The 25,431-nt window shown below is 35.3% G+C and overlaps 1 protein-coding gene across 15 annotated transcripts in view; it reads left to right on the top strand.

Annotated features, from left to right (window-relative positions):
• Positions 1-25,431, top strand: part of MECOM (MDS1 and EVI1 complex locus) — a 537,367-nt gene that overhangs the window by 463,757 nt on the left and 48,179 nt on the right. For all 15 annotated transcript variants that reach the window (XM_087965301.1, XM_087965299.1, XM_087965300.1 and 12 more), the window contains 2 exons: positions 23,464-23,566; positions 23,689-23,905. In XM_087965301.1, the coding sequence (XP_087821427.1) occupies positions 23,464-23,566; positions 23,689-23,905 (320 nt within the window). The remainder of the gene's footprint in view (positions 1-23,463; positions 23,567-23,688; positions 23,906-25,431) is intronic.

Genomic DNA, 25,431 nt, shown 5'->3' with positions numbered 1-25,431 from the left:
GTGTGAGGGAGATGAAACAGGTTAAAAAGCAAAAATATGTTTACAGAAGCAATGCTACCCAAGCTTATGCACCTTTGGCTACATTTATTTTAAGAATGAAACACATGATGCATATTACTTATACATATGTGAAGTTATCTGTTTTCTGTGCCTTTAATATTTGCAAATTAATATGTGGTTAACCAGAATATTTAATTCTTATTTAAATTTTATAAATATTTGCACACATCTCTGAAATGGAAATATACATACATACATACATACATACATACATACATACATACATATAACAACTTTACCAATATAATTCAGATACCTGCTGTCTATCAGTTTTGAAGCCTTTTTGTTTTCTGGACATGGATAATTTTTCTCTCCATTATTAAACAAAATTGGTTTCACTTTTTAAAAATATAATTTAGGCTCGTCCACCATGATAGGAACTGAAATATAATTATATTTGTTCTTTTTAAATTTTGAGGGATAGAAATTTCTGAGTGGTTTTGTTTTGGAATGGAATAGTATCTGTCCTTGTGTCTTTGCTTCAAATACATAATTTAAACTGAATACAAAGTAATTTATAATTTTGCCCTTTTAAAAATTAATAGGATGAAATATTTAAGGTCTGATTTTCTTAGAAATTGTATCACTATTTTTCATACTAATAAGCTATCATTTCTTATACTAGAAAACAACCGGATCCATTTTTATATATAAAAAAATTGAGTCTACAATCCTTACTATGCATTTCTTAGTACGTGCTTACATACATACTTACCTGCAAGGCAGCATCAGTGACCTCAATGGAACATGCTTCTCAGTAAAGATATAGAGAATTGCTCTGTAAATCAGGTGTAGTTTTCATACTTGTTATTTTATTTAATTATCTTTATATAACATGGTAAATAAAATCACAAGTAGGTACAAATCTTCAATAGATAACAGTTCTTTCCAATCAGATCCTTACTTATCTTCTCTGCTATTGGCAGCATCCCACAAATTGACAGGACAAAATAACATATGCATTCTTTTTAAATTTGTGGTCATCTATCTATCACTAAGCAGTGACCTCTTAAGTCTCCCCCTCCACTAAATATTTAAGGGAAGGTTGAACAAACAGAAAAACTGGGCCCTCCCTATCAGTTTTCTTGCCGACCACATGCTTCAAGTAAAGAAGCAATAAAAGGCCATTAGCAAATGAAATATACATTCAGAATGTTGCTGTCTGGTTGGCAAAGAAAAATGGTCTATCCTGAGATTGTGCAGGCAATCGCAGAAAGGAAACGGCAGTGTTGTGCTCAATTTATTTTTACCTATAGTAAAGGTTTAGCTGGGGGGGGGGGGAGAAGAAGAAAAATATAATAAATAAATCCAAATGGATTTAAGAAGTGTGGGGAGGGGGAGAATGGCTGGCTTAAGGCCTGCATCTTGATCATGTACTAAAAATAAAAAAATGTATGGCAGAGTGAAGGAGAAACATATCTAGAATATGGAACAGTCGCTCCAGCAGCTTCACCAAATTGGGAGTGGACATCATGGAACTCATTATTTTTTTTGATGTTTACATTTTCCACATTTGGTAATGGCATTTGTACTCTTGCCAACAACTCTTTTTTTTTAAAAAAAAAAAAAAATCATGTTTATTTTATCGTGTGCCACTTGTAGTTCGTATTTAGGTAACTGATCTTTCTTCAAACCTGTAAATAAATAGCTACTTGTTCTTTAGGTAGCGTGCAGTGATAAAAGAAAGAAAAAAAATGTCAGTCACGTCACACAAATCACATCCAGTTAACAATTATACATACATTTAATATGTGACACAATATATTTCAAACCAACATATTCATATATTAAACAGATTGGAGGGTCCTATTTTAAGCTTTAAACTAAATGATTGTCCATAGAATAAGCTTCTCTTTCTGTTAAGAGATGTCGAGAGTCAGGCAGCATATGGGATTAATACATTTTTATTACTATGTTCCAACTCAAAATATGGATGGAAATTTAGTAAATGATCATGAAACATGCTGTGAATTTGATTTTATACAATGAAATGTTTGCTAAAACAGCTGAGGGTACTATTTGCCATGTTGTTGCTCACCCCATTCATCCATAAGGAAGAATGGCCGCCAACTGGTGAATTAGCTCTCCTGATCACTTAATAATATATCTCAAGCAATGGGGGCATTCATTAACGGCTGAGACAAAGCAGGGATACATGATTAGCGGTAAATGTGTTAATGTCTAATTAGCTCAAATTAACCTATAAAATTAGTAGGGAAACACTCTTCTTTACCAGGAATGAAAAGGAGTTATTTATCAGGCCTAATCAATAGTATGAACACTATTTTACTGGGCTGAAAGTTGGAGAGACCTCATGGTAAATGTGACTTGTAAGGTGTTGGTGACATGACTTTCAAAATGTATCTCAAAATCTAGCAGAAAGAAAATTTTGTGTTCTGTTTGTGCCTAAGCATTGCTTTCGGACTTTATTTGTCAAAGTTGTTTGCCACTCTTGTCTGAGGTCATATTTCATCACTTTACAAAAGAACAGGGATCAACTGTACAAAAGATCAGGGTTCCTTCTTATAAGTGTATAAATAAGCTGTACCAAGATGAAGAACTTCAGAATAATGCGATGCAGTCAAAATATGTATACTGAAAACAACTCATATTTCATTTGATTGGAAGTAGAGCAGGACTTTTAAGACTGGATGAGGGAGATTCATTTTCCCTTTGCAGTAAAGTTGATCTAGAATTTCCCAGGTCTGTCGTATTATCTCCTGTCATGTCTAATAACTTTTAAAAGAGTGTAATTCAAGATGCTAACAAATAATGAATTCCAAACTCTGTGCAACTGGTTATTGCTGTTTTTCTCTGCATAAAATCCCTGATAAGATATCAGAAATTCTAATAATGTACTTTAAAGGGGTTTTATCAGTTACATTTATATTTTCCAATCTGAAATCAGTTTGGAATTGTTAGGTGGTTCAGCAATTTGCTAGAATTTTTTCCTTTTTCTTTTAATGGATGCAGGTAGAAATTTGGCCCATTTGGTTTCATACCAGATTTAAGACATGGCTGTGCCTTGCTTTTCAAGGTCCTATTGCTGTTAATAGTATATAACAAATTAGTATCTAATGCAGGAATAGATACTTCACATAGTTATAAATCAGTGAGATAATGCAAATGTTTGTGTTTGTGTATATATAAGCGCTTGGTTTAAAAATTAATTGAAGGCAGCTATATTAATAGCTAAATTTTGATATTTGAGAAATTATAATATTGAGAACCTGGTTTTGTCTGGCATAGTGAGAACGTTCAAATATATTGCATTTAAATGTAAGATATCTGCTTCTCCAATGTTAGGGAAACATGGTTATTGAAGTTCACAGATTTTTATAAGGACATTCACTAATCACCATGCATTTTACAAGTAGATATCTCTAATTTATTTATTAAAACAAAACTGTTGCCATCCAGCACATGAAACAAATATAATATAGATGTGTTAAACACAAAAGTGCAGATTCAAAAGAACTGCTGCTAAGTGAAAAAAATGTTTATTAATAAGAAAGCTCTGGTACATCTTGAATATATGCATGCTTAATCAGCCTCAGGTTGGAGAAAATCCATTGAATTCCAGAACTGTGCAATTGTAAATGTGCTTACTAGGGAATAATTCTTATTGAATGCAGCAGAAAGAACCTACTTCTCAGTAAATTTTTAGATGTCATGTAAATGTAACAATGATGGAAACCTCTTTTTAAAAAGATATCAGTATGTTTCATCAACATAATCAACAGTTGATTAATTTTTGAAACAGAGGACTTACTATGTTTTACATATTAAAAGCATATGCATTATATATGTACTTAGGGTTGCATTTTGTTGTAAAACAGAGTGTGCATCTTTAGTCAGAATTAGATTACCTTAGGAACTTTTGTCTGATTTGAATTACAAAAGTCATGTTTTACTATATCTTAACTATACTCTGGAAATAAACAAAATAATAATTATATATTTACTCAAGCATACAGCGTCTACTATATATAAAAAAATTCAAACAAACTTTCCTAGACCTTTAAAAATATATACATATTCATTAAAAAATTTAAAAGGCTTTAAAAGTTTAGTTTTTTACAAATACACAAGCTCAGCAACAGGGCCTGTTTAACTAATTATTTTCATGTTACTGAAGATACACTGAAGTTTAACGGTGAATTTATATTGATATCAATTTCCTTTAGAGTTCAGGTCTTTCAAACATTTTTACATCCAATCTTTTTCAGCGAAAGCCATTAAAAAAAGAAGAAACTTTCACCCCAAACTTAAAAAAAAAATATTTACCCAAAAAATATTTGTTTTTGTTGTTGTTATTTAAACCTGTTTATTTCAGTTGATTTAATAACTGCTAACACTGATTTAAAACCTGAGAATTCTGAAGTTCTCAAACTGCTTTAATTATTTAATAGATTAGAGTGAGAGCCATTGATATACCTCTTACAAGACTTCAAAAACGGAACTGGGCCACTACTGACAAATTGTGTATTTAAATATACACAAGAGCTATAAATTTAGAAATAACTATTATTAGATTTTAATTTATAACATAAATAAGATGACAAATTTATGGATGGGCAGTCCTTCTGATAAAGGATCCATTAGGATAGAAGTTTCCAATTTTTATAACCCCTTAAATGAAACAAATGCACCGTACAGTTTTTTTGGACAGTGCTATTGTACCTGCTTAATGGAAGATAGCTTTCAATGCTTTTCCAGTATTATTCTTATAGAAATTGATAATTTCATTGCTGCTTTTTTAAGTAACTCTCATGGGATAGACACTTTTTGGTGTAGCAATCAACAGGGGCTCCATGTTTAGAAATAGAAACTTAAAGAGGTCCATATTCTACTGCTCACTTTCTCAAATTTGTGAGTTTGGCTTTCCCCTGCTGTTCTTGTCTTATATTTTCTATCCTCTGAACAGGAACCGGATGAGGAAATCAAACATGATCTTCCACTTCCTTTTTACTTCCCCAAGAGGTGCTATAAGGACCTAGAGAGGGAATGTGAGCCATAGGATTTACTTTGCCAATAAAATTCTGTTAACTCTGGGACTGATCCTAGAAAATATAGCCCTGCATTTGAGTGTTCATTCCCTTCAATTATTTGGCAGAAATACTGTTTTCTTTGTGTAAAGAAACAGAGTTACAAATGTTCATTGTTTACCAAGCCAAACATGATTTGGAAGAAGAGTAGGCTGGAATTGGCTACCAAGTTACTTCTTCCATGGTTCTTTGAATTATGCACATATGCAGCAGTCTTTTCTTAATTATCAACAAAGATTCTGTGGTCACTGAGAGCCAAGCTTTCTAGAAAGCTTGCAGAGATGAGAGCTGAAGGACACCAGATGTCAACCAATTCAGAAGGCCGTACCCAACAACAGAAAAAGCTGCCTTTCTTTCTTGTGTTGGTCAGTTTTATGGCCCTCAAAAGTGGAGTAGTGAAAAATCCCACCTGTTACTGACTGAAACATGCATGCATGTGGAAGCAGACCTTCATATATCAGTGAAAGTCTAGATTATCCTGTGCCCTCCAAATATTTTGGACTTTAGCACTCATCATCCTTGACAACATTCTCCAGATTTTTATATTAAGTCATATAGAGGAAATCATATAAATCATATAATTTACTCCTACTTTATGGAGGCATTTGAGGATCAAGTTCACAGGTCTTGTATTGGCTATTTTTGAGGAAGCACTCTGTTCCTAAAAAGAAAACTTTTTTTTTTTCAAAAAAAAAAATGTAATTGCAAATCCTACTAATACACATTAAGAATATTTGGAGAGCTAACCCTCAATAAGCATATCCATATAGTCTTAATGCTGATATAAGCATTAAGAAATGTGTTGAAGGGAGGTTATCTAAAAATCTTGTAAACATTTAAGAGTTAATAGAGATTTAAAAACACCTGAAGTGGAACTGGTAAAGTGTAATTCACTTACTGGTTTCTGGCAAACCCTTGCCTTTTCTTTTTGAATAACAGAGGAAAATTCACTTTGAATTCTACCCAAGGTTGCATTGTGTCACTAAAGTCTTCCAAGAAAATCTAATTGATAAGCACTCCCTTTCTTAAACACTCCCTTTTTCTTGAGGGAAAGTTTGTTAAGTGAGCTTTATCAGACTATATAAAGATGGATATCTGTGTCACAAATAACAAAAGCTACAATTACTGTTCACTACATTGTTTCTTAAAAAATTAGCAAGTGACTCACTTCAAGTACTAACACATATGGGGAGACTCCAGATTGTGAATAAGTAAGTTTACAGGAAAGAGATGGAGAAGAATTAGAAAGAAATGATGATTTAAAAATGGGAATCTGTGCTCTCCTATAGCACACAAAGGCAAGCAAAGCTAATCTCTGAATACATATATAAAATAGTCTTATCCAATCTGATCGTCTTCCTGATGTAGCTCTCAATTTCCAGAATGTTCACCAATGGAATGCTGGCTAGGGAGTTGAAGTCTACACTTCCTTTTTTTGTTTATTAAATTTTATTTAGTTTTCAAAATTTAAAAACCTAAAATAAAACTTTATACATCATTATATCAACATCAAGACATTTTTTATATATCCTTATCATCTTTCTATATACACATTTCTTTCACTATACAATTTCAACTTAATATATAAATAAATATAGATAGATATGAATATAGATATTAGTATTTATATAGTTTTTTTTATTCTTTACCTAATTGTCATTTTGATTTCTTTTTATTCTTAAACCATTCATACCAGGCATCCCAGGCATTATAATATGTTGACTCTTCTTTGTCTCTTAATTTCATTGTTAATCTGTCCATCTCTGCACAGTCCAATTTTTTTTATAACAACATCCTCTGATGGTACATTTTCCTGCTTCCAAAATTGTGCATAGGAAATCCTAGCAGCTGTTAAGATATGTAGCATAATGTATTTATCTTTTTTATTATCTTTTTCTGTTATTATGCCTAATAGAAACAGTTCTGGTCTGGGTTCAATTTTCTGTTTGGTTATTTCTTCTAGCAACAATCGAATTATATTCCAAAATTTCTTGACCTCTGGGCAGGTCCACCATATATGAAAATATGTACCTTTTGTCTTTTTACACTTCCAACAGCTTGGGCTTAGGTTGAACATTTTTGCTAGTCTAGCAGGAGGAAGATGTCACTTCCAAAGGAATGGAATGGCTGTACACATGTGAATTTAGAGGTCAGCCTTATTTGTCTTCCATTTAAGTGTACATTGGAGTATGGAGTGTGGTTGAATTCAGTAAGTAGCAAAGTAGGAGACCAAAGGATTGTATCCTATAACTGTTTAACAAAGAAGAAATACATATTTCCAAATATTAATTTTCCCAACACAATTAACAATTAAAGCCTTTATGATACAATATTTGCTGCCTTTGGCATGGGATATCTTTGTTTAGATTCTCTGCAAAGTTTGCTTGTGCAACTGTTTCTTCGTCCAGTGATTATTCAGGATTGTTGTGAAGATTAATTGGCAATGAATGTGTGGAATATAAATATTAAAAACTGAAAAGAGGAAATCATTAAAAGAAAATTTATAACAAGCTAATGAATCTTATCCAGAAAGTGCAATCAGAACAAACAAATAGAAAATCATACATTGTATTGTTTTCATTACATTAAGTAATATCTGGCAGCCCCAACTCTCTGTCATTGGTCACTCCTGAACTGCTAGATTCTATAGACTTTAAGTGAACTTATAATGGTTTTAAACTTTAGCTCCTGTCGACTACATTGGACAGGTTTACTGGTAAGACGTTGTGGGAAATGGGATGTAAAACACCATGTTGCTTATCTCTGAAGAGAAGACCATATTTTCCATTACTGCCCCTTCATTATGTCTTAATCAAACAAAAATATATCATTGACTAAAACATTTATTTCACTAAATCCCCCAAAAGGGGCCTTTTGAAAAATGTATGGTGTTGTTATGGGTTGCCTTGCAGTATGGGTTATGTTGTTATGTTGTTATGTTAGTTGTTATGGGTTGCCTTGCAGTATCCATGGAGAATTATAAAATTCTCAGTTTTTCTTAGAAACGTTTAGTTTGTTCAGCTGTTATGGTGGCAATTCTCATCTGGTTTTCAATTTGTAGCATTTGATAGTTTAAATGTTTTGTCTTGTTGTTTTGATTATGCTGAGTTTTTAAAGCACAGTAAACTGCTTTTCAAAGGACTTAACAGCCACATTGGGAGAAGGTGTGGTTTAGAAAATGTTAATGGCTGTAGATATGTATTTGGCAAGTGTTTACCTGTGCACAGTGCACAAGGCAGATTAGATGGCAGCTATTGGGGCCAATCAGATGCATAAATATGCCAATGTCATATTGTAACTAAGAGGAAAGTTTTCTCTTCCTCCTATACAATTTCTAGACAATGACCTTCAGTGCAGATACAACCCAGTCTGATCATGCTCACAAAAGTGGTTGCAGCAAAAAAAATTACTTTCAGAGACTGTGGTGAATATATGTAGGACTTCATTGCCTTAGGACATTGTTCCTTCTCATCCTTATGTCCTGTATATGAGTGAAACTACAGAATGCACTTGTTTGCTAGATAGTTCAACATTCACTTTATAATTCCAGCCAGTATATATATGTATGAAACATAATAGCTTACCCAGTATGTACTCAGTATAAACCATGGCTTGCAGATCACACAACAGAACTTGTCATTCCAAAATCAAATATACTACAAGTAGTTCTCAACTTACAACAGTTCATTTAGTGATTGTTCAAAATTACAATGGCACTGAAAAAAGTGCCATTATGACCTTTTATTCACACTTAAGTCTCTTGCAACATCCTCATGGTCACATGAACAAAATTTGGATTCTTGGGAACTAATTTATATGTATGATGGTTGCAGTGTCCCAGGGTCATGGGATCACCTTTTGCAAGCTTCTGACAAAGTCAATGGGGAAGCCAGATACACTTAATAACTGCCATGATTCACTTAACAAATGGTGGCAAGAAAGGTGGTAAAATGGAGCAAATGTCACTTAGCAACAGAAAGTTTGGGCTCAATTGTGGTCGTAAGTTGAGGACTACCTGTGTATCATATCTTGATGAGTAATGGTATCTCTATCTGGAGAAAATATAGAAATGGAGCTTTATGACTCAGGGCATCAATTAAAATCCAGTTAAATGCAGGCTTCCATCAGTTGCTTGCAATAAGGGATCAATTTTGGGAAATAATTCTTTTATTCTTTTCCTCTTGTTTTTCTTGTATTGCTTTGATTCAGCTCAAAATGCTGTTTCGAACATGAGATTTGAAAGATGTTAGCATCCCATGTTGTACATGCAGTCCACTTGGATTGGCATTCAGAATTCCTTGCTGATGGTGAGAAAACAAACGTCATGTATTCTTTGGATTTCACAGAATCTGTATTTTCCTCCTGGGGATAGAAGAAACCTAAATATCTTCTTGCACTAGCAAAGGAGAAGGTATGCCAACCCCCCTCCCCCCCCCAAAAAAAAACAAAAACAAAACCCAAACCAAAACAAACCAAAACAGCAATTCTTCAGTACTGGGACAGTGTCCTTTTGCATGGGAGTGCATAACATAATTTAGGAGTTGTAAGGTGGCAAAATTCTATAAAGGCCAATTTGCTCTCAAACACATATTTCAAAGGGAATTCAGAACCGCAGCCTGAGGTTTTTAAATATTGATTTACCCTCAGCAACATACAGGGGGAAGATCTTCAGAATTAAATAAAAACAAAAGATGGGCATGAATGATATGAATTCATACTTGTCTGCTCATTGTTTTTTTCCTTGTGTGATTTGCCCCAGCAACATTCATGTCTCAGGACACAATAAAATAGAACAGAACAACAGAGTTGACAGGGACCTGGGAGGTCTTCTAGTCCAACCCCTTACACAAGCAAAAGATACTATACCATTCTGGACAAATGGCTGTCCAATGTCTTCTTAAAAACTTTTAGTGATGGAGGACCCACTACTTTTGAACTGGTTCCACCTGTCCCACTGTCAGGAAATTTCTCCTTAGTCCTAGGCTGGTTCTCTCCTTTATTTGTTTCCATCCATTGCTTTTTGTCTTGCCTTTGGTGCTTTGGAAAATAGGTGACCCCCTCTTCTTTGTGGCAGCCCCTCAGATATTGGAACACTACTATCATGTCACCCCTATTCCTTTTTTTCACTAGACTAGACATACCCAACTTCATATGTTTTAGTCTTCAGTCCCCTAATCATCTTTGTTGCTTTTCTATGCACTCTTTCCAGCATTTCAATGTGTGTGTGTGTGAGTGTGTGTGTGTGTATGCATGCAATACTCCAGGTGTGGTCTTACCAAGGCAGTATAAATTGGTATTAACACTTCACATAATCTTGATTCTATCCCTCTATTAATGCAGGCTAGAATTGCATTGGTCTTTTGCATCATATTTAAGTGATTGTCTACCAAGGTCTCTATAACAGATGCTATTGTTGACCTAGGTTCCATCTATTCCATACTTGTACTTTTGGTTTTTCTTGCCTAAGTGTAAAACCTTACCTTGAATTTCATTTTGTTAGATAGGGCCCAGTGTTCATGTCTGTCGGGATCCTTCTGGATCTTGAGCCTATCTTTTGGTGTGCTGCCTATTCCTGCCAGCTTTGTATCATCTGCAAATTTTATGAGTTTTCCTTCTATTCTTTCATTTAAATTGTTTATGAAAATATTGAAGAGTCCTGGGCCTAAGAGAGAACCTTGGGGTAGCCCACTGGTTACTTCCCTCCATGCCAATGTAGTTCCATTAAGGACTACACATTGAGTATAACTGAAGCTAGTTCAAAGTTGATTACTTGCACTAGTCGGAGAAGGAAGCTTAACATTCCCATCTGTTAACAGAAAGTTGTGATCTTAAGTAAGGGAGAAATTATGCTCTCCCCTTTTATCAGATTATTGAACATTTGGAACAAATGCAGCAAAGGACCAGCTTGGGCAGAGCGAAATCAAAACAATATATTTGTGAGTTCTTGTGCCAACTTTCTGTTTCAAGCAGGACTCACAGTGCTGTCGAAATCCTATCCCTGTGATGACATTAAGACCCCAGGAGGCTTCTGGACTATATGTCTGGTAGACTGATTCTTCTTCCCTTACCTCAGGAAAAGGAAGGATTGAATACGGTCTCGTTCTCCACTGAGACCTGTTTCCTTGTTTCTTAATGATAGCACCAGAGAACAGCATGTACTAGAAAACAATTTAGCCTGTTTCACCGAGCCAGTTCTTTTTTTTTTTTCTTTCCTGTCCAGGATTTGTAAAGTGTAAAATGGGCTGCCCTAGGGAGGCATAAAGACACAATTCCCTCAGCTCAAATTAATTTTGCATTTTGAATGGACAAGGAAGTGGGAGCATTAACACTGTTATCATTTCTCTCTTGTGTTTTTTTTTGCCTCATACCCCATGCTCTGAGAAACTGATGGCCACTTTTAAACCACTAATTAATATCATAGGAGAGACAGCAGGAAGCAAGAGGTGTTCCCATTGTTGCTAGGTTTGTGTTTACATTATAAATGCAACACCCAAAAAGAAAAGAAAGGAAGCAATATACTGTATGAAAGACATAAAAAGAATGAAAGAGAGCTGCATGCTATAGGCTCCAGGTATGAAAATGTTTTAATACCACACCAGCTCTTTAAAACAGGGGTTGCCAACCTTTTGGACCTCAGGGACCACCAAACTCATACTTTTAAATCCCGCGGACCAGAGACCCTGGGAAAATTCAAAAAAAAAAGATCTGCAGGAAAATCCCTCATCCCGTTTTCCTACTGATCGATCATTCTTTATTTGGGATCGCAGGATACCATCTCCCGCTCCCTTCTCAGGGGGAGAGAGAGAGAGAGAGAGAGAGACTGACTTTTGGCTTCATGAAAGGAAAGCCACAGAAGTCTCTCCCCCAAATTCTGCCAGAAATGAGTCTTTGTGAGACTTGTTGTGCCGGTGCAACCTCTTGGAACAGGAGGCCTTGCAGGGTCCCAAAGACTCATTTCTGGCAGAGTTTGGGGGAGAGAAAGAAAGACTTTGGCTGCTTTCCTTGCGTGCAGCCAAAAGCAGAAAAAAGAAAGAAGCAGAAAGAAGCAGGCCAGTGGGCAGGCCAGGTGTGTAGGGGGAGTGGGACGAGTTCCCCCCCTCCGCCCTTCCCCCCTCCCCTCACTACCTCGTGTTGTTCACAATGCAAGCGACGCAAGCCTTGTCATCCCACGGGCCATGTGGGTGATGCATCCTCGTGTTCCCGCGCAGCCTGGATTAATTGCTTTGGAGGTGACATTTCTCTGCGGACCACCAAAATTTCCTCACGGACCACCAGTGGTCCCCAGCCCACTGGTTGGCAACCACTGCTTTAAAATTAAAATTCACTTTGAATTGTTACATTTCCCCCACTTGAAGCTCTAAAAAAATCATAGGAATAGGTTCTCAAAAATCTTAGGGGTTAATAAAATCAGCTGGAAGTTCATAGAGGATTACAGTTCTATGTTTGCTGAGGTTAAATATCCCTGAGCAGATTTTTATTTTCTGAACAGTAATCTCAGAAAAAGAAAGAAGATACTTGAAAGAATCAAAAAGGACCCTAAAACTGTTATAACCTAATTGTGTCTATGTCCTTGAGCAAGATGTTTCAGTGAATGTCTTTTTCCACCATTGCTACTTCCTATTCACTTGCTTTTCTCAAGGATTACCATGAAACCTCCTTTTCAGATGATAATTCTGTAACACATTTGAAGACTGATTTATTTATTTATTAAGTTTATGTTGGCTTGGTCTAGCAGTTAGGGGCACCAGGCTAGAAAGCAAGTCCTGCCTTAGGCATGAAAGCCAGGGGGGTGACTTGGTGCCAGTCACACTCTCAGTCCAACCTTCCTCACAGAGTTGTTGTGGAGAAAATAGGAGGAAGAAGATGTGTTGGATATGTTCTCCACCTTGAGTTATTTGTAAAATTAATAAAGGTGGGATACAAACAAATAAATACAATGAAAATGCCCCTCACTTCCCAAATCAAAGAATTATGGTCAGGCCTTTTCTTAGAAAATAATTAATTGTGTTTTGGAGAAAGGAAGAAAAGAAAGAAAAGTAAAGGACAGAAAGAAAGAGAGAGAAAGAAGGAAGGAAAAAGAAAGAAAGAAGGAAAGAAAGAAAGAGAAAGAAAAAAAGAAAGAAAGAAGGACTGACAGAAGTGTTCTATGGGTAGCTGTGAACATTTCTGAGACCAGAAATATAATCTGAGCAAGGATTACTAAAGCAGGCTTTATATAACTGTAACATAAAGGAAATTTATTGGCATACACATACAAATCATATGCTCTTCGACTCTCTTTCTGGTAGGTGTTAGGCTTCCCCTATTATTATAATGGTATTTTGCTCAGGTGAGGTTCCTGCTTTCAGGAATGTTCATGGGCATTGGCAGAACGCTTCAATCTCTACCAGAGACTATTCTCCTCTCACTGTTTCCATTGGTGTAAATGACAAACTAAGACACAGTGATGAAGAAAAACTAAACAGACACCCTCCTTATTAATGACACTAGGCCAGAGGTCTTTCCTAAAAGTCATCTTCTCTTTAAAAAGACACTTCTGTTTTCTTTCTCAGCTTCAAAGATAACTAAACATTGTCTTTGAACTTTCTCTATTGGCAGAAGTTTATCTACGTTCTGGTTTTCCTGTTAGGTCCATCATTCAGAAGTCTTCTTGTTGGCTCTCTCTTCTTGGTCTGAAAAGGCCTTAATGGGATGTTCCTCCTGTTATATCTGGGAAGGGAACTGAGGAATCTATGGATCAACAGAGATGAAATAATGAAAAGACAGGAAATTTGCAGCCTAAGGTGGTGGTTGTTCCATTGCTAAATTGTGTCCAACTCTTTGTGTGACCCCATGGACATAGCGCACCAGGAACCCTGGTCTTCCACTGCCTCTAACCTTGTGGCTAAAGTATAGTTTGCAGAATATCATACTTCTGTCCTAAGATATTTTTTTCCCTTTGGGGGAAAATAAATAAAAAGCAATTGCTTTGCTATCAGATCAAATGAAAATGGTTTTAAAATGGCAAAGAAATGTTTAGCCCAGTGCAAGAAAAGGGAAATTTTGAGACTGGGACCTGTTGAGCTTTGACTCAGTCAAGCAGCGCCCAGGCTAATAACATGAATTTCCTGAAGATGGCAGAGATGCATACCAGCATTCTAAAAACACCTCTCACAACAAGATTAAAAGGGCGAGTTAGATGAGAGAACATGGAAATTCTTTGCTACATTAAGCAGGATTTTCCTGAGACATGGAAACTAATTGCCACTTAGCTAAGCCAGCATAGTGAGAGAAAGGTATATAAAAGAATTCAGAAATATATTGTAGAATTTCCTTAAGCAGCGTAATAAAAAAATTACCAGAAAATATAAAAACAAGCAAATCTCTCTAGTCTGGTGTATATAGTGTTGTACATCCTCCCCTTTGTCTCTCCTTTGAGATGGTTCAGGAAGATAAATTTTCTCTGCTATTGAATTTATTATAACTTCCTGGATAGGCTGAAGGTCTTTCATAATTCACGCTTCTGTCCTTCTTTGCTCATGCTAAATATAGTCGCTGATGCTTACACAAAACTCACAGGGCTTAACTAGGAAAAATTAACTGCAAACGTTTCTTCAAATTTTTGCAGTAAAGGAAGCGTATTCTCTATTTTCTTCTTGTTTTAAACTTCTCCCTCTCAGTGCTGTGTTTACAATTTCTTGTTTTATTCTCCATCTTAACTCTGTAGAATTATTACACATGAATGTCCTTAAGGAATAGTCACATTAATTGCATCCTTCAAATACAGAATTTTGGAAATTAAGCTTCTTCTTCTTCTTTTTTTAAAAGCAGGATTCTTAATCTTTAAATTAGGTTTAAAATGGAATATCAGAAACTCGTTGTCTATTAAGTCTGAGAGTAATTCAGTAGAATATTTGTAGCTCAGAGCTGAACTGTAGGGTCCTTGGTGATCTATGAGCTTGATGATGTATCTAGTTTGGTAATGAAATGTCTGCAAGAAAACAATCAAGTCCAGAGAACACCAAAGGACCCGATTGAGAATAAATGCTTGCTGTTCTGGGAAAAAATATGAAAGAATCTCTAAAATTCTTAAATTAAGCTTCTTAATTAAGAATGTAAGAAAGTAAGTTGCTTTAAAAAGCAGGATTCTAGTACTTAAACCAAGTTTGAAATGGAATCTTAAAAACTGATGTCTAGTAAATCTGAAAGTAAATGCCTGCCTTTCTAAAGAAGATTATGGGAGAATTTCTAAAATTCTTGGGCTCCACTTATCCACATTCAGAGATAAAGTGTTAGAGAAATAGGGAAATTTTAGGACAATAGTGAATCATCTCAAGAATTGCTGTTCTGTCCATATTTCTCCAAAAAAGAGAATAAAATTATCTATACAGTGACAAAAATTTCATAATAGAATCTAGCGACTGGTAACTTATTTTACTTTGGCTAGAAGTATTCAAGGCTAGCATTGGGTAAAAATGGGAGAATAGCAAGACGAGAAACCATTGCTTTATATTGATTATCTTCACAAGTTTTCAAAGAAGCACCCAGATATTCTAGAGGAACTGATCATGAATATGGAAATGTTCAAGTCACATTATTCTATTTGGTAGAAATTGAGTGTTGTGTTCCACAATAAGAACCTCTTAGCAGCTCTTAGCAGATGAAAATATCTTGACTTTGGGATACTTAAGTCTCTAGACCTGAATGACATGTCATAATTGAAGAAAGAAATTTCTATATGAGAACATCAGACCTTTCATCCATCAGCCAAATTTGAAGCACAAGTAGGTTGTGCATCAGGATAGCGATCCCAGTGATGTAAGCAAATGTACAAAAATAAAATTCAGTGAAAAGGGGAAAGAACAGCAATTTAGCACAAATAAGTCCAAATCCAAGTCCAAATCCTATTTTAGCAAAACCTGCAGAGACCAGTTCATCCAAGAAAACTTTCTAATATAAAGTTGAAGGCATGGAAGAATGAGAATGCTTATACAACAATATGGGCAATAGATATCTCTGATTGCAACTAAAGATAGAGCAATCAGCTGAATCTAAAAAGGTGATTTCTTGTTCACTCTGGAACACCACGTGTTTGATGGCTCATCTACAGTTATGAAAATAAATAAAAGAAGGACCATACATCAGTGTTAATTATACAGCGAGACTCCCTTTATATATTATTGTGATTTACATGAACCATTGATAAAATTAACTGAGAAATATCTTCGACCATTCAAAAATACTAAAAGGGGATAAATATCTTTTCAGAATGTAAAAAAAAAGAAAGAAGGGGCAGATAATGTATATTTTCTATTGATTTCCTGATGTATGTATTGATTTATGTGATATGGGCTTTAGACTCATTAAGTTGTAATTGGCAAAGTCCTTTTTAATTCAGTTAAGCTGAAGAGGTTTTTGTTTTATTTTGTATGCCAAAAAATAGTAAGTCCTAGGAGTTATTTTCTGGTAATGGGGGAAATAAATTTCATTCTTCTGTGGCCAGCATGGAAATATATTCTGTTCTTAAAGGGAAACAGGGAGTAAATTATCTGTTTCCATCTACTTAATAGGAAGAAATCTTTATCAGATGCCTTCTTGTTTCCTAATACTAATAACATGGGTCACCAACATAATCAACATTTTATCTTGAGATCCCTAGTTGAATTTGTTCCTTATTATCTTACTTGTTTTAATGTTTAAAACTCAAGAAGTTTTAAGTTGTCATTCACCATACTAGTTCTTCCCTTCTGAGATCACTAGCTGGTACTATTAGAAGAAGATCAATTTTATTATGCAGCTCGAAATGGCTCAAAAATAAAGAAAAAAGAACATGTTTTTGAACTTAACTTTTCTGATTTTACATTTTTAAATGTTTGTTAGTCAAAATTTGCAGTTTAAAAAAAATTGCAGTTTGGTAGTAATTAAAATTTAATTTGGGAAAAGGCTGGATAAAAATGCCTGTATTCATGAAAATGAAATGAAATGTATGTTAAGAAAAACTACTTGCAAAAATTGTGTATGCCTGATAAAATTGCAAACACAATTAACATGGAATAACATGCATCAGAAAACATACAAATGTACAGTGATCTTACATATGACAAAACAATATATTGACATATTCTGAGAAACGAAAAGACCCAAAGTTGGCCTGTTCTCCAATTGAAAAACTGAAAAAGAAATTTATAGATTTGCCCATTCCTTCCAGAACAAAATTTTATGCACCAAAAAAGAGCAGCCAACTAATTTTTTCACTCAGCAATATAGCAGCAGGGTACACAAACAGCAGTGTCATATTAGCCAGTTATTCAATAGTGAAACACTTTCTTTGCACACTTGTGGAGGGTCAAAGGGTCAATTTTTTTCTTTCTTTTTTGCCAATTTTTTTTAATTTTATTTTAAAACAAACAATCCATCTTCCATTTAAACAGTCTGGGTAAAAATATCTTGTGCAATAACAACTACAGCTTACATATATTCATTGTATTGGTATTAATTCTCTGTTCTTATTTAATACTGATATACATAATATGTCTGATTGTAGTAACCATTCCTGTCTTAACATATTTAACCTGTTACCATATTTTCTATACTTCACTAGTCTTTTTTAAATTTCTAATTCCCATATTTATTCTCCAACCATTGATAAAAATATTCCCATATCAAATAGAAACGGTCAATTCTTGATGGACCAGAGAAATATCTTCCTGAAATCCTGGCAGAGTTGAAAATATAAGCCTAGAGGGTTGGTGTTCTGATTTGGTTTAAGGGAATTTTCTGTGTTCCTAAAGTCTGAAGAATAAGAAAGCAAAAGAGCATTGGCTGTGGCAACAAGAAGTGATGATATTGATGATCATGTGAGATGGTTTGTGATAGATGAATAATCAGTATAGACAGATATTTTTCTTTGCTTAAGGTCAGCTCCAAGCACAATGACTTTCAGCACACTGTTGTTTACCCAGCACTATAAACGCTGGCTTTTAACCTTTGGGACTTGACTTGAAGCCACAGGAAGGGCTAAAGGAAGCCATCAGATCTATTGTATGCAACCTGTGCATTTTGCCTTCATTCTCCCAACCTTTGGAAGTCAGCCACTCAATCGTATCCTCGGCTCATCGGCGCATAACTTTTCTCTTTCAAATGCACCGAGGCCATTAGATTTCTGGAGAAAAGTCAGATTTAAATACATTTATCTTAATAAATGGAAAAGCAAGTGTTGCTTAAAGCGAATATTCAGCTCATGCAAGGTTGACATCAAATTTATTTTCAAGACTTAAAAGCTGGCCTTACTTAAATCTGTCTCGGCCTCAGATCAAATGAATGTGGTCGTCCCAATCTGGCCCCCAGTGACTCAAAGTCCACATCACCCGTTCACAGCCTCATTTGTCACAATTGGCAGTATCTGCTCATCAGAAAATGATTAGAGGAGCTAGGCCTGTGCGGAGTTGGCTCGAGGGGCGTGGGGATGCATGATCAAGGACTCTCCTTGCTCTTGTAAGCCTTCTCTATTCGAATCCCATTTTTTAAAAAGCCAAATCAATTCCAGGCTAAAGCTGAGAATGAGTTTTGAGCTCATTTAACACAGCGCTCATGTGTTTTGTGTTCAGTTGTCTTTGCAAAAATGTGGTGTGTGAACCACAAAGCATTGTTTGCTCTTTCTTTGGCTCGTATCCATTATGGAAACAGATTCTGGATATTACTCTTGAAAAGCAGTAATAATAAAAAATAAAAATAATAACTACAATGGTTGGAGAGGAAAGTACATTATTTGAGGGTAAAACAATTGTTGGCCTTTCCCTGTGTAGATGCTACAAATCTGATCGTCCCAATGGTTCTCGCCATCCGTCATGTCTGAAAATGCTAAGTGAGAAAGCCTGGATTAACTGGGTTGCTTCTTGGAGAGAAAGGTTAAGGAGTGGAAGGAGAAACGGAGGGAGGGAGGGGTTGTTTGCATGTAGAGTTTTCACCCAGATGGAAAATGCATGAACTGAAGTGAGATGTGAAGGAATATTTTCTTACCTCTCTTCTCTTCATGATACCTGCCCTACAAACACCCTTGTTTGAACATGCCGTTCAAGAGTTCTTGGTGCTGTCTTGAGTGTGGTTATTTTCCTGAAGATGTTTCATTTCCTGAATTAGGCAACCTCATCAGTGCTAGTGATGATGGACTAGCATTGATGTTATTACCTAGTTTGGAAAATGAAAAATCTAAAGAAAATAACCAAGCTCAGAGAGCACCAAGGACCCATCATTTCAATGTTGAACTACAAATATCCTCCTGAATTGGGAATATTTCAGTCATGGTCTGAAAGCCATCCTGCTGTTTCAGTACATACCACATATTCCCAGTTCATTCCAGTAGTTGTGTTAGTGATCAGTGGATTCTTTTAATATAAATCATATTATTCTTTATTTTGTCATTGCCTTATGAACACATAATAGATTTCAAAATAAAGATCCATACAGCAGAGTTACTATAGCCCATTTTAATTATGATTTTCTGCACAATTAAATGTGATATGGGATGAATAAAAAGACAGATTATCCATTATTTCTATGAATGCTGGCTGAATTCTGCTCATAAATCTATGAGAAGAAAAACATCATGATTTTGTAATTATTCTGGATTAATTTGCTCTGTTTTGGTTTGAAATATGATTACTGGTAGTTCAGACTTAATCATAAAGGGCAACTGATTTCCAAAATGGGGAATCTTAAGGTGTTTTTATGACGTTCTTGACATGCGTAGGTAGGGATTTAGCCAATAGGGCATGGCTGCCAACCTTTTACCTGATCCGTGCTATCTTAAATAGAAGTTCAAAACAGCAAACAGTATCAGGTAACACTGAGCACAAGAGCAAAGCGATTTATACAAATTAAGTTTCTGATAAAAACAGCTAACAGAAACTAATGATGCAAGGTTGTGATTAGTATTTATATTATTCTCCATTGCAAGCTGAGGTGGTGGGTTGTTATCCTAGAGGAGGAAAAATGCTTATTCTGTTTTCTTAGTGATTTATTGAACTAGTGTCATGAAGCAGCCAATCTTATGTATTTATCAGAGGAAGACTTTATTATACTAGGATCACAGCCTTTCTGTTATGAAGACAAATATGCACTATGCTTTTCTGATCTCAAGAATGAGGTTTAAAGTTAAGGCTTCAGAACTTGGTTTACAACATTGTACATAAACTGGATGGTCTGTCAACTTTCAGCCTCCAGTCCAAACAAACAATGGAGCAATTAATATGTTCTTCATCCCTTGGCATTTGTGAATCTGAGGTGACTTGTGACTTATAGTCACACTAAACCTGTTATGAGCACTATTCTGATCCAACACTGTTCAGATTAGCTTTGGGTAGTTGTCAAAGACTCCAACGTTTTTTGAGTAGTTGCAATCAGATGTCAGAATCCTGCCTTGGTGCTGTCATGGATTGCACTGGGTGAATGGTTTCTGTTGATGATCTCACAAATCTGTCATAGCATAATATATTTATGCCCTTACTATTTTATCTAAATACCTGATGCTTTGACTTCGTGCCTGTCCAGCTTTCAGATTAAATTACATTAAGCCAGAGTTCACAAATATGTGTGTGTGTGTGTGAGAGAGAGAAACACCACAGGAGATGCAGCTGTCAAAGTCAAAAGATACATAAAGGCCTTGTCTTCTTTCCTTTAAAACAAAAAATCTGTGTGGAATAGAGTTGAGCAGAACCAGATCTTAAAAGTGTGCAATATCATAGTGTTTCCTCTCCTTTAAAAAGAAAACAAAACAGGAAAAAAAAACCCACCCTTTTTTTTGTGTACGTGTTAAGGCAGCATTTTTTTCTTTGTGAGACCTTGCTGTGAAGTTCTAATATATCACCATTCAAATGTCAGCAGGCTGTTGGAAAGGAAGCTAATAACTTAAACCTTTGAGAGCTGCCAACAAGAGAGGTAATTCAGATTGTAGAGAGAATGCCATTGTGTTCTTGGGGGAAATAGATTTCAGGAATGAAACATACTACTTGGAAGCATTTATCTTTTGTGTGAGCATGTGGAAAGCAGTGATGGTGGGAGATATATATATATATATATATTTATAATATTTATATATTAGAAACCCAAAAGATGGTTTGGCAAAGATAGCTCTGAAGGAAGAAAAGGGAGTTGAAAATAGTGGGAGTGAAAGATCCAGAAGTCCCCGGTTTCTGTTTTTATTGGGAAAACATGCATAGCTTAGGTAGTCAGCCTGCTTATGCTGTGATTAATGCTTTCTTTCCCATATAATTTTTGATTTTTTGAAAAGCGGTCATTGTGTGAAAATCTGATATTCATACTCAAATTCCTCCCCCAACATCATTCCATACTTGCCATCTTCAGGTAGCTGACGTGGAAAGAAAGAAAAAGGAAAGGAAAGGAAAGGAAAGGAAAAGAGAAGGAGGGAGAGAAAGAGGGAGGGAGGAAAGGAAGAGAAGGGAGAAGGAAGGAAAGAAGAAAGAAAGCAATCTGAAACATTGCTCATTATATAGATTTGGGGTCTCCCTCCTTGCCCTCCCCCCCAAAAAACATATAATTGTGGTCAGGCTTTTTCTCAAAAATAAACAATTGTGTTTTAGAGCCACCTACTGGAGTTTTGGAAGAATTACATGAAATATAATGGGATTTATTTTTCCTTGTATTCCAATTGAACTTTTGCCGTCGGGCGTTGGCAACAAAAAGCCTCTGTCCTACCCTTGAGTTCTGAAAAGTAGGACTTTTTCTTCCTCTCCCTGCACTTGCTTCCATTTCATTTAATAAGAACAAAATATGCCTCCGATTAGGCTTAGAAAGGTTTTGTGTAATTCCTGACCACAAGAAAGGTGGAGAATAGCTGTCATCCTAAGGTTTTTTGTTGAATGGAAGAATTTTTTTATTTATATATTTATTTATATGCCACTTTTTCTATTTTTATAAATAACTTAAGGTGGTGAACATACCTAACATTCCTTCTTCACCCAACCCCAAAACAGCAAGTTTATGAGATGGGTTGGGCTGAGAGTATCTGGCTTTCATGCCTAAGTCAGGACTAGAACTCACTCTCTCCTGGTTTCCAGCCTGGTGCCTTAACTTGTAGACATTAAGAGAATATCTTTCTATTATAGCAGCTCTTTTGCTGAAATGGACTTGAAGCTTTGCCTTGAGAAGATATGAGATCCAGTAAAACATTGCCATAATGCCACTGGAGCCTTGCATTTTTTCCTTATGTTTCAGAACCTTGAAATGTTCTTGGACTGTAACTCAACCTCAGGTCCAGATAATAAGACCTGTGGTTAGAGCATGCAGTCTAACAACATCTATAGATGTTGTAAAGTTTCCAGCTCACTTGTATCCAACTATATGGTATAGTTTTCTTGGTAACTTATAGTTTTGGGGAAGATTTATAAACCACCTTCTCTAAAGGCTTTATGGAAGTCATTTGTCATTTGGCTTCTTCTAGGAGATTGTGTGTGTGTGTCTGTGTGTCTGTGTGTATTATATTTTATTTGTTGCTTAACTTTCTGGGATCAGCCAAGCTTGACTAGATGCTATCTTCTATCTAATCAGATAAGAAGAATTTGAATATATTAGTTTCCTTGTTTGGCTAACCAAGAAGAAAGTAGGTTTTTTCCAGTGAACTGCTTGGATATCTCCTATCAAAGGAAGATTTCTGATTTGTTAATGAAGATTCATAATATTCTGATTATCACACAACCCCATTATGAGAATATTTTAAAGAAATCAAGCAATCTTTCTCATGGTCACAGATCAGCAATACAAAACAAAGCAGTTAAAACAATAATACAAAAAATAAAAACAAAGAACAGACAAAATAATTTATTATAATCAGTGGGCAGTAAAGTCTGCCTAATATTGCATACAGTATAACCAATTTTGGGCACCTTCAAAGAAACTACTTTACTGATATTACAGCCACCGTACATAAAAGGAATATTTCCTGAGTATTTTATTAGGTGAGGTGTTATAAATTGAGTCTGTGAGTTCTTGTGGAAGATACAGTATAGCAGGACATTTTCAAAAATAGTATTTTGTTTTGCATTAGCTTTTTTTTGTTTGTTTTTTACTTTTCAATGATCTCTCAAGTTACCATGTGCCAAATAAAATACTTCTGCATGAATGGTACATTTTTAATTTCCAACCAGTAATTTCCAACTAAAAGTTACTACAAAGTTTGCTACCTTATTTCATGGAATACCTGAAGACCAATTACAATTGACATACTGAGCTATAGCTTTTATTTTTTTGCTTACATTTAAGATTGCAACCAAAAATTTGTAAAATCTCTCCCTCCCTCCCTCTCTCTCCATTTGTCTTTGCTTGTTCTTCTTGGTTGTTCATCTGCCATTTTGTCTTTCAGATATACTACAGGGTAGTAAGAGACATTGAAGCTGGAGAAGAGCTCCTTCTGTTCATGAAGACCGACGATTATTTACACGAAGAGATGGCTCCTGACATTCACGGTTAGCAGATTTTCAAGTATTTACACCAGAAACTCCCTAACCTTTAGAGTAAATTTGTCTTCTTTGTTTGGCAGAAATCCGTTGTGAACTACAATTCATTTGCCAACTCATTTGCTTTGCAGAGGAGCGTCAGTATCGGTGTGAAGATTGTGACCAGCTGTTTGAGTCCAAAGCAGAACTGGTAGACCATCAGAAATTCCCCTGCAGCACTCCCCACTCAGCATTTTCAATGATGGATGAAGAATTTCAGCCAAAACTTGACAAGGAGAATGATCTCCATGATATGCATGACATCCAGGAATGCAAAGAGTGTGACCAAGTATTCTCTGATGTGCAAAGGTAGGGGCTGGGGATTTGTCTTTTAAACCAGTTATATGTAAACAGTAGCTTTCTAACAGATCAAAAGTCAGTTTTGCACTATAATACTATATGGACAGACATCCACCACTATGTGAGACTGGTGAGTTCTCCGTTACTGGAAGTTTTCAAACAGAAATTGGAAGTCATCTGTTAAAGAAGTTGCACTGAGCATATACATATCTGCACTGGTTTGTATTGTATGGCCCTTAAGATAGCTTCCATACCTATAATATTGAGATGTAATAATATTGGGCATCAAATTGTCATCCTGAGAATGTGTGCTTTAAAAGCAAAATCTGATATTTTTCTGTGCTGAAACTCCTTCCAAGTAATGGTATGCAGAAATAGGAGATTGGGGGAAGAAATGCTACCTAGAGAATAATCAGATAATAGAAAGTATAGCCTGCAGCAGCATAGTGGCTAGAGGAGGAGATTCAGAAATTAACCTCCATAATTTCTCAGACTATAAAAGGGATGGTGGGAGATTTGTACTATTAGATTTCCAAGTTTCTGTTAAGGTAGGCTTGTGATAAAGTAGAATTTGCTCATCTGGTTGAATTTCTGTCTGGTCTACTTGGAGAGACTGACATTCTGTCTCCTGGTTTTCCGGATACTTGCAACCCAGATATAGTAGCTCAAGCCTTAGTTACATGATTCAGTTATCATCTAAGTCAGTGGACTGGTTCAATATAAGGTCCCTTCATGTGTTTCTGTGAGCTTTTTTTAGTAAGTATAACTGAAACAAAAGGTGTTAAGGGTTTGGCAAAAAAGAACACCAGTGTGTTGAAAGGCTTTGGCTATTGCCAAAAGACAGAAGAATTAAGCAGAACTAAGTATCTGTATTTTTTTTTGTCTATGAGTCTCAGCACTGTTTTTGTGAAGAGTGTTACCTTGGTGCAGAATACTAAGTTCTAATCAAGATAAATATGGACTTCTAATTAAAGATATCTCATTTAACACAATCTGTGCATTGTGTTAGAATAAATATTTATGGCTAAAAATAAGACCTGAGCTAATAGAAACAGAATTTCCATTTTTAAATGAGACATAATATTGTAAATATTTTAAACATGGTATTTATTCATTTTAATTTTAATAAGAATTAGTAAAATGTTGCTATATTAAGAAAAACAATTGGCACCTTTTGATGAATTAAAACATGTTTTTATATCTATCATTTATATAAAATGGTGGATTAAATATTGAAATACTGATTAATGGTATTTTAATAACAACCATATAAATATTTAGTCCTTACAAAGACTAGTGATATAAAACATAATAAAAATATGTCATAACATTCAGTTACTTATTGTGGTTAATAGTTATGTGTCCTATCAAAACAATGAATCCGATATCTCACAATGAGCAAATACGAAAAAATGGTTCTATTGATTAAGGAAATAATTGGACAAGCAATTACCATCCAAAAACTGAGTTAGACTAGAAGGAATCAAATATTTCCTACTCAACATAACATATGCTAAGCCCTTCCTTTCTTGGAA

The sequence above is a fragment of the Notechis scutatus genome, chromosome 4 (genome assembly GCF_049901735.1).
Source record: "Notechis scutatus isolate UNSWTSFEM ecotype Mainland chromosome 4, rNotScu1.2, whole genome shotgun sequence".
NCBI lineage: Eukaryota > Metazoa > Chordata > Lepidosauria > Squamata > Elapidae > Notechis > Notechis scutatus.
Note: the sequence above shows the minus strand (reverse complement) of the source record. Positions and strands in the feature narration are given on the sequence as shown.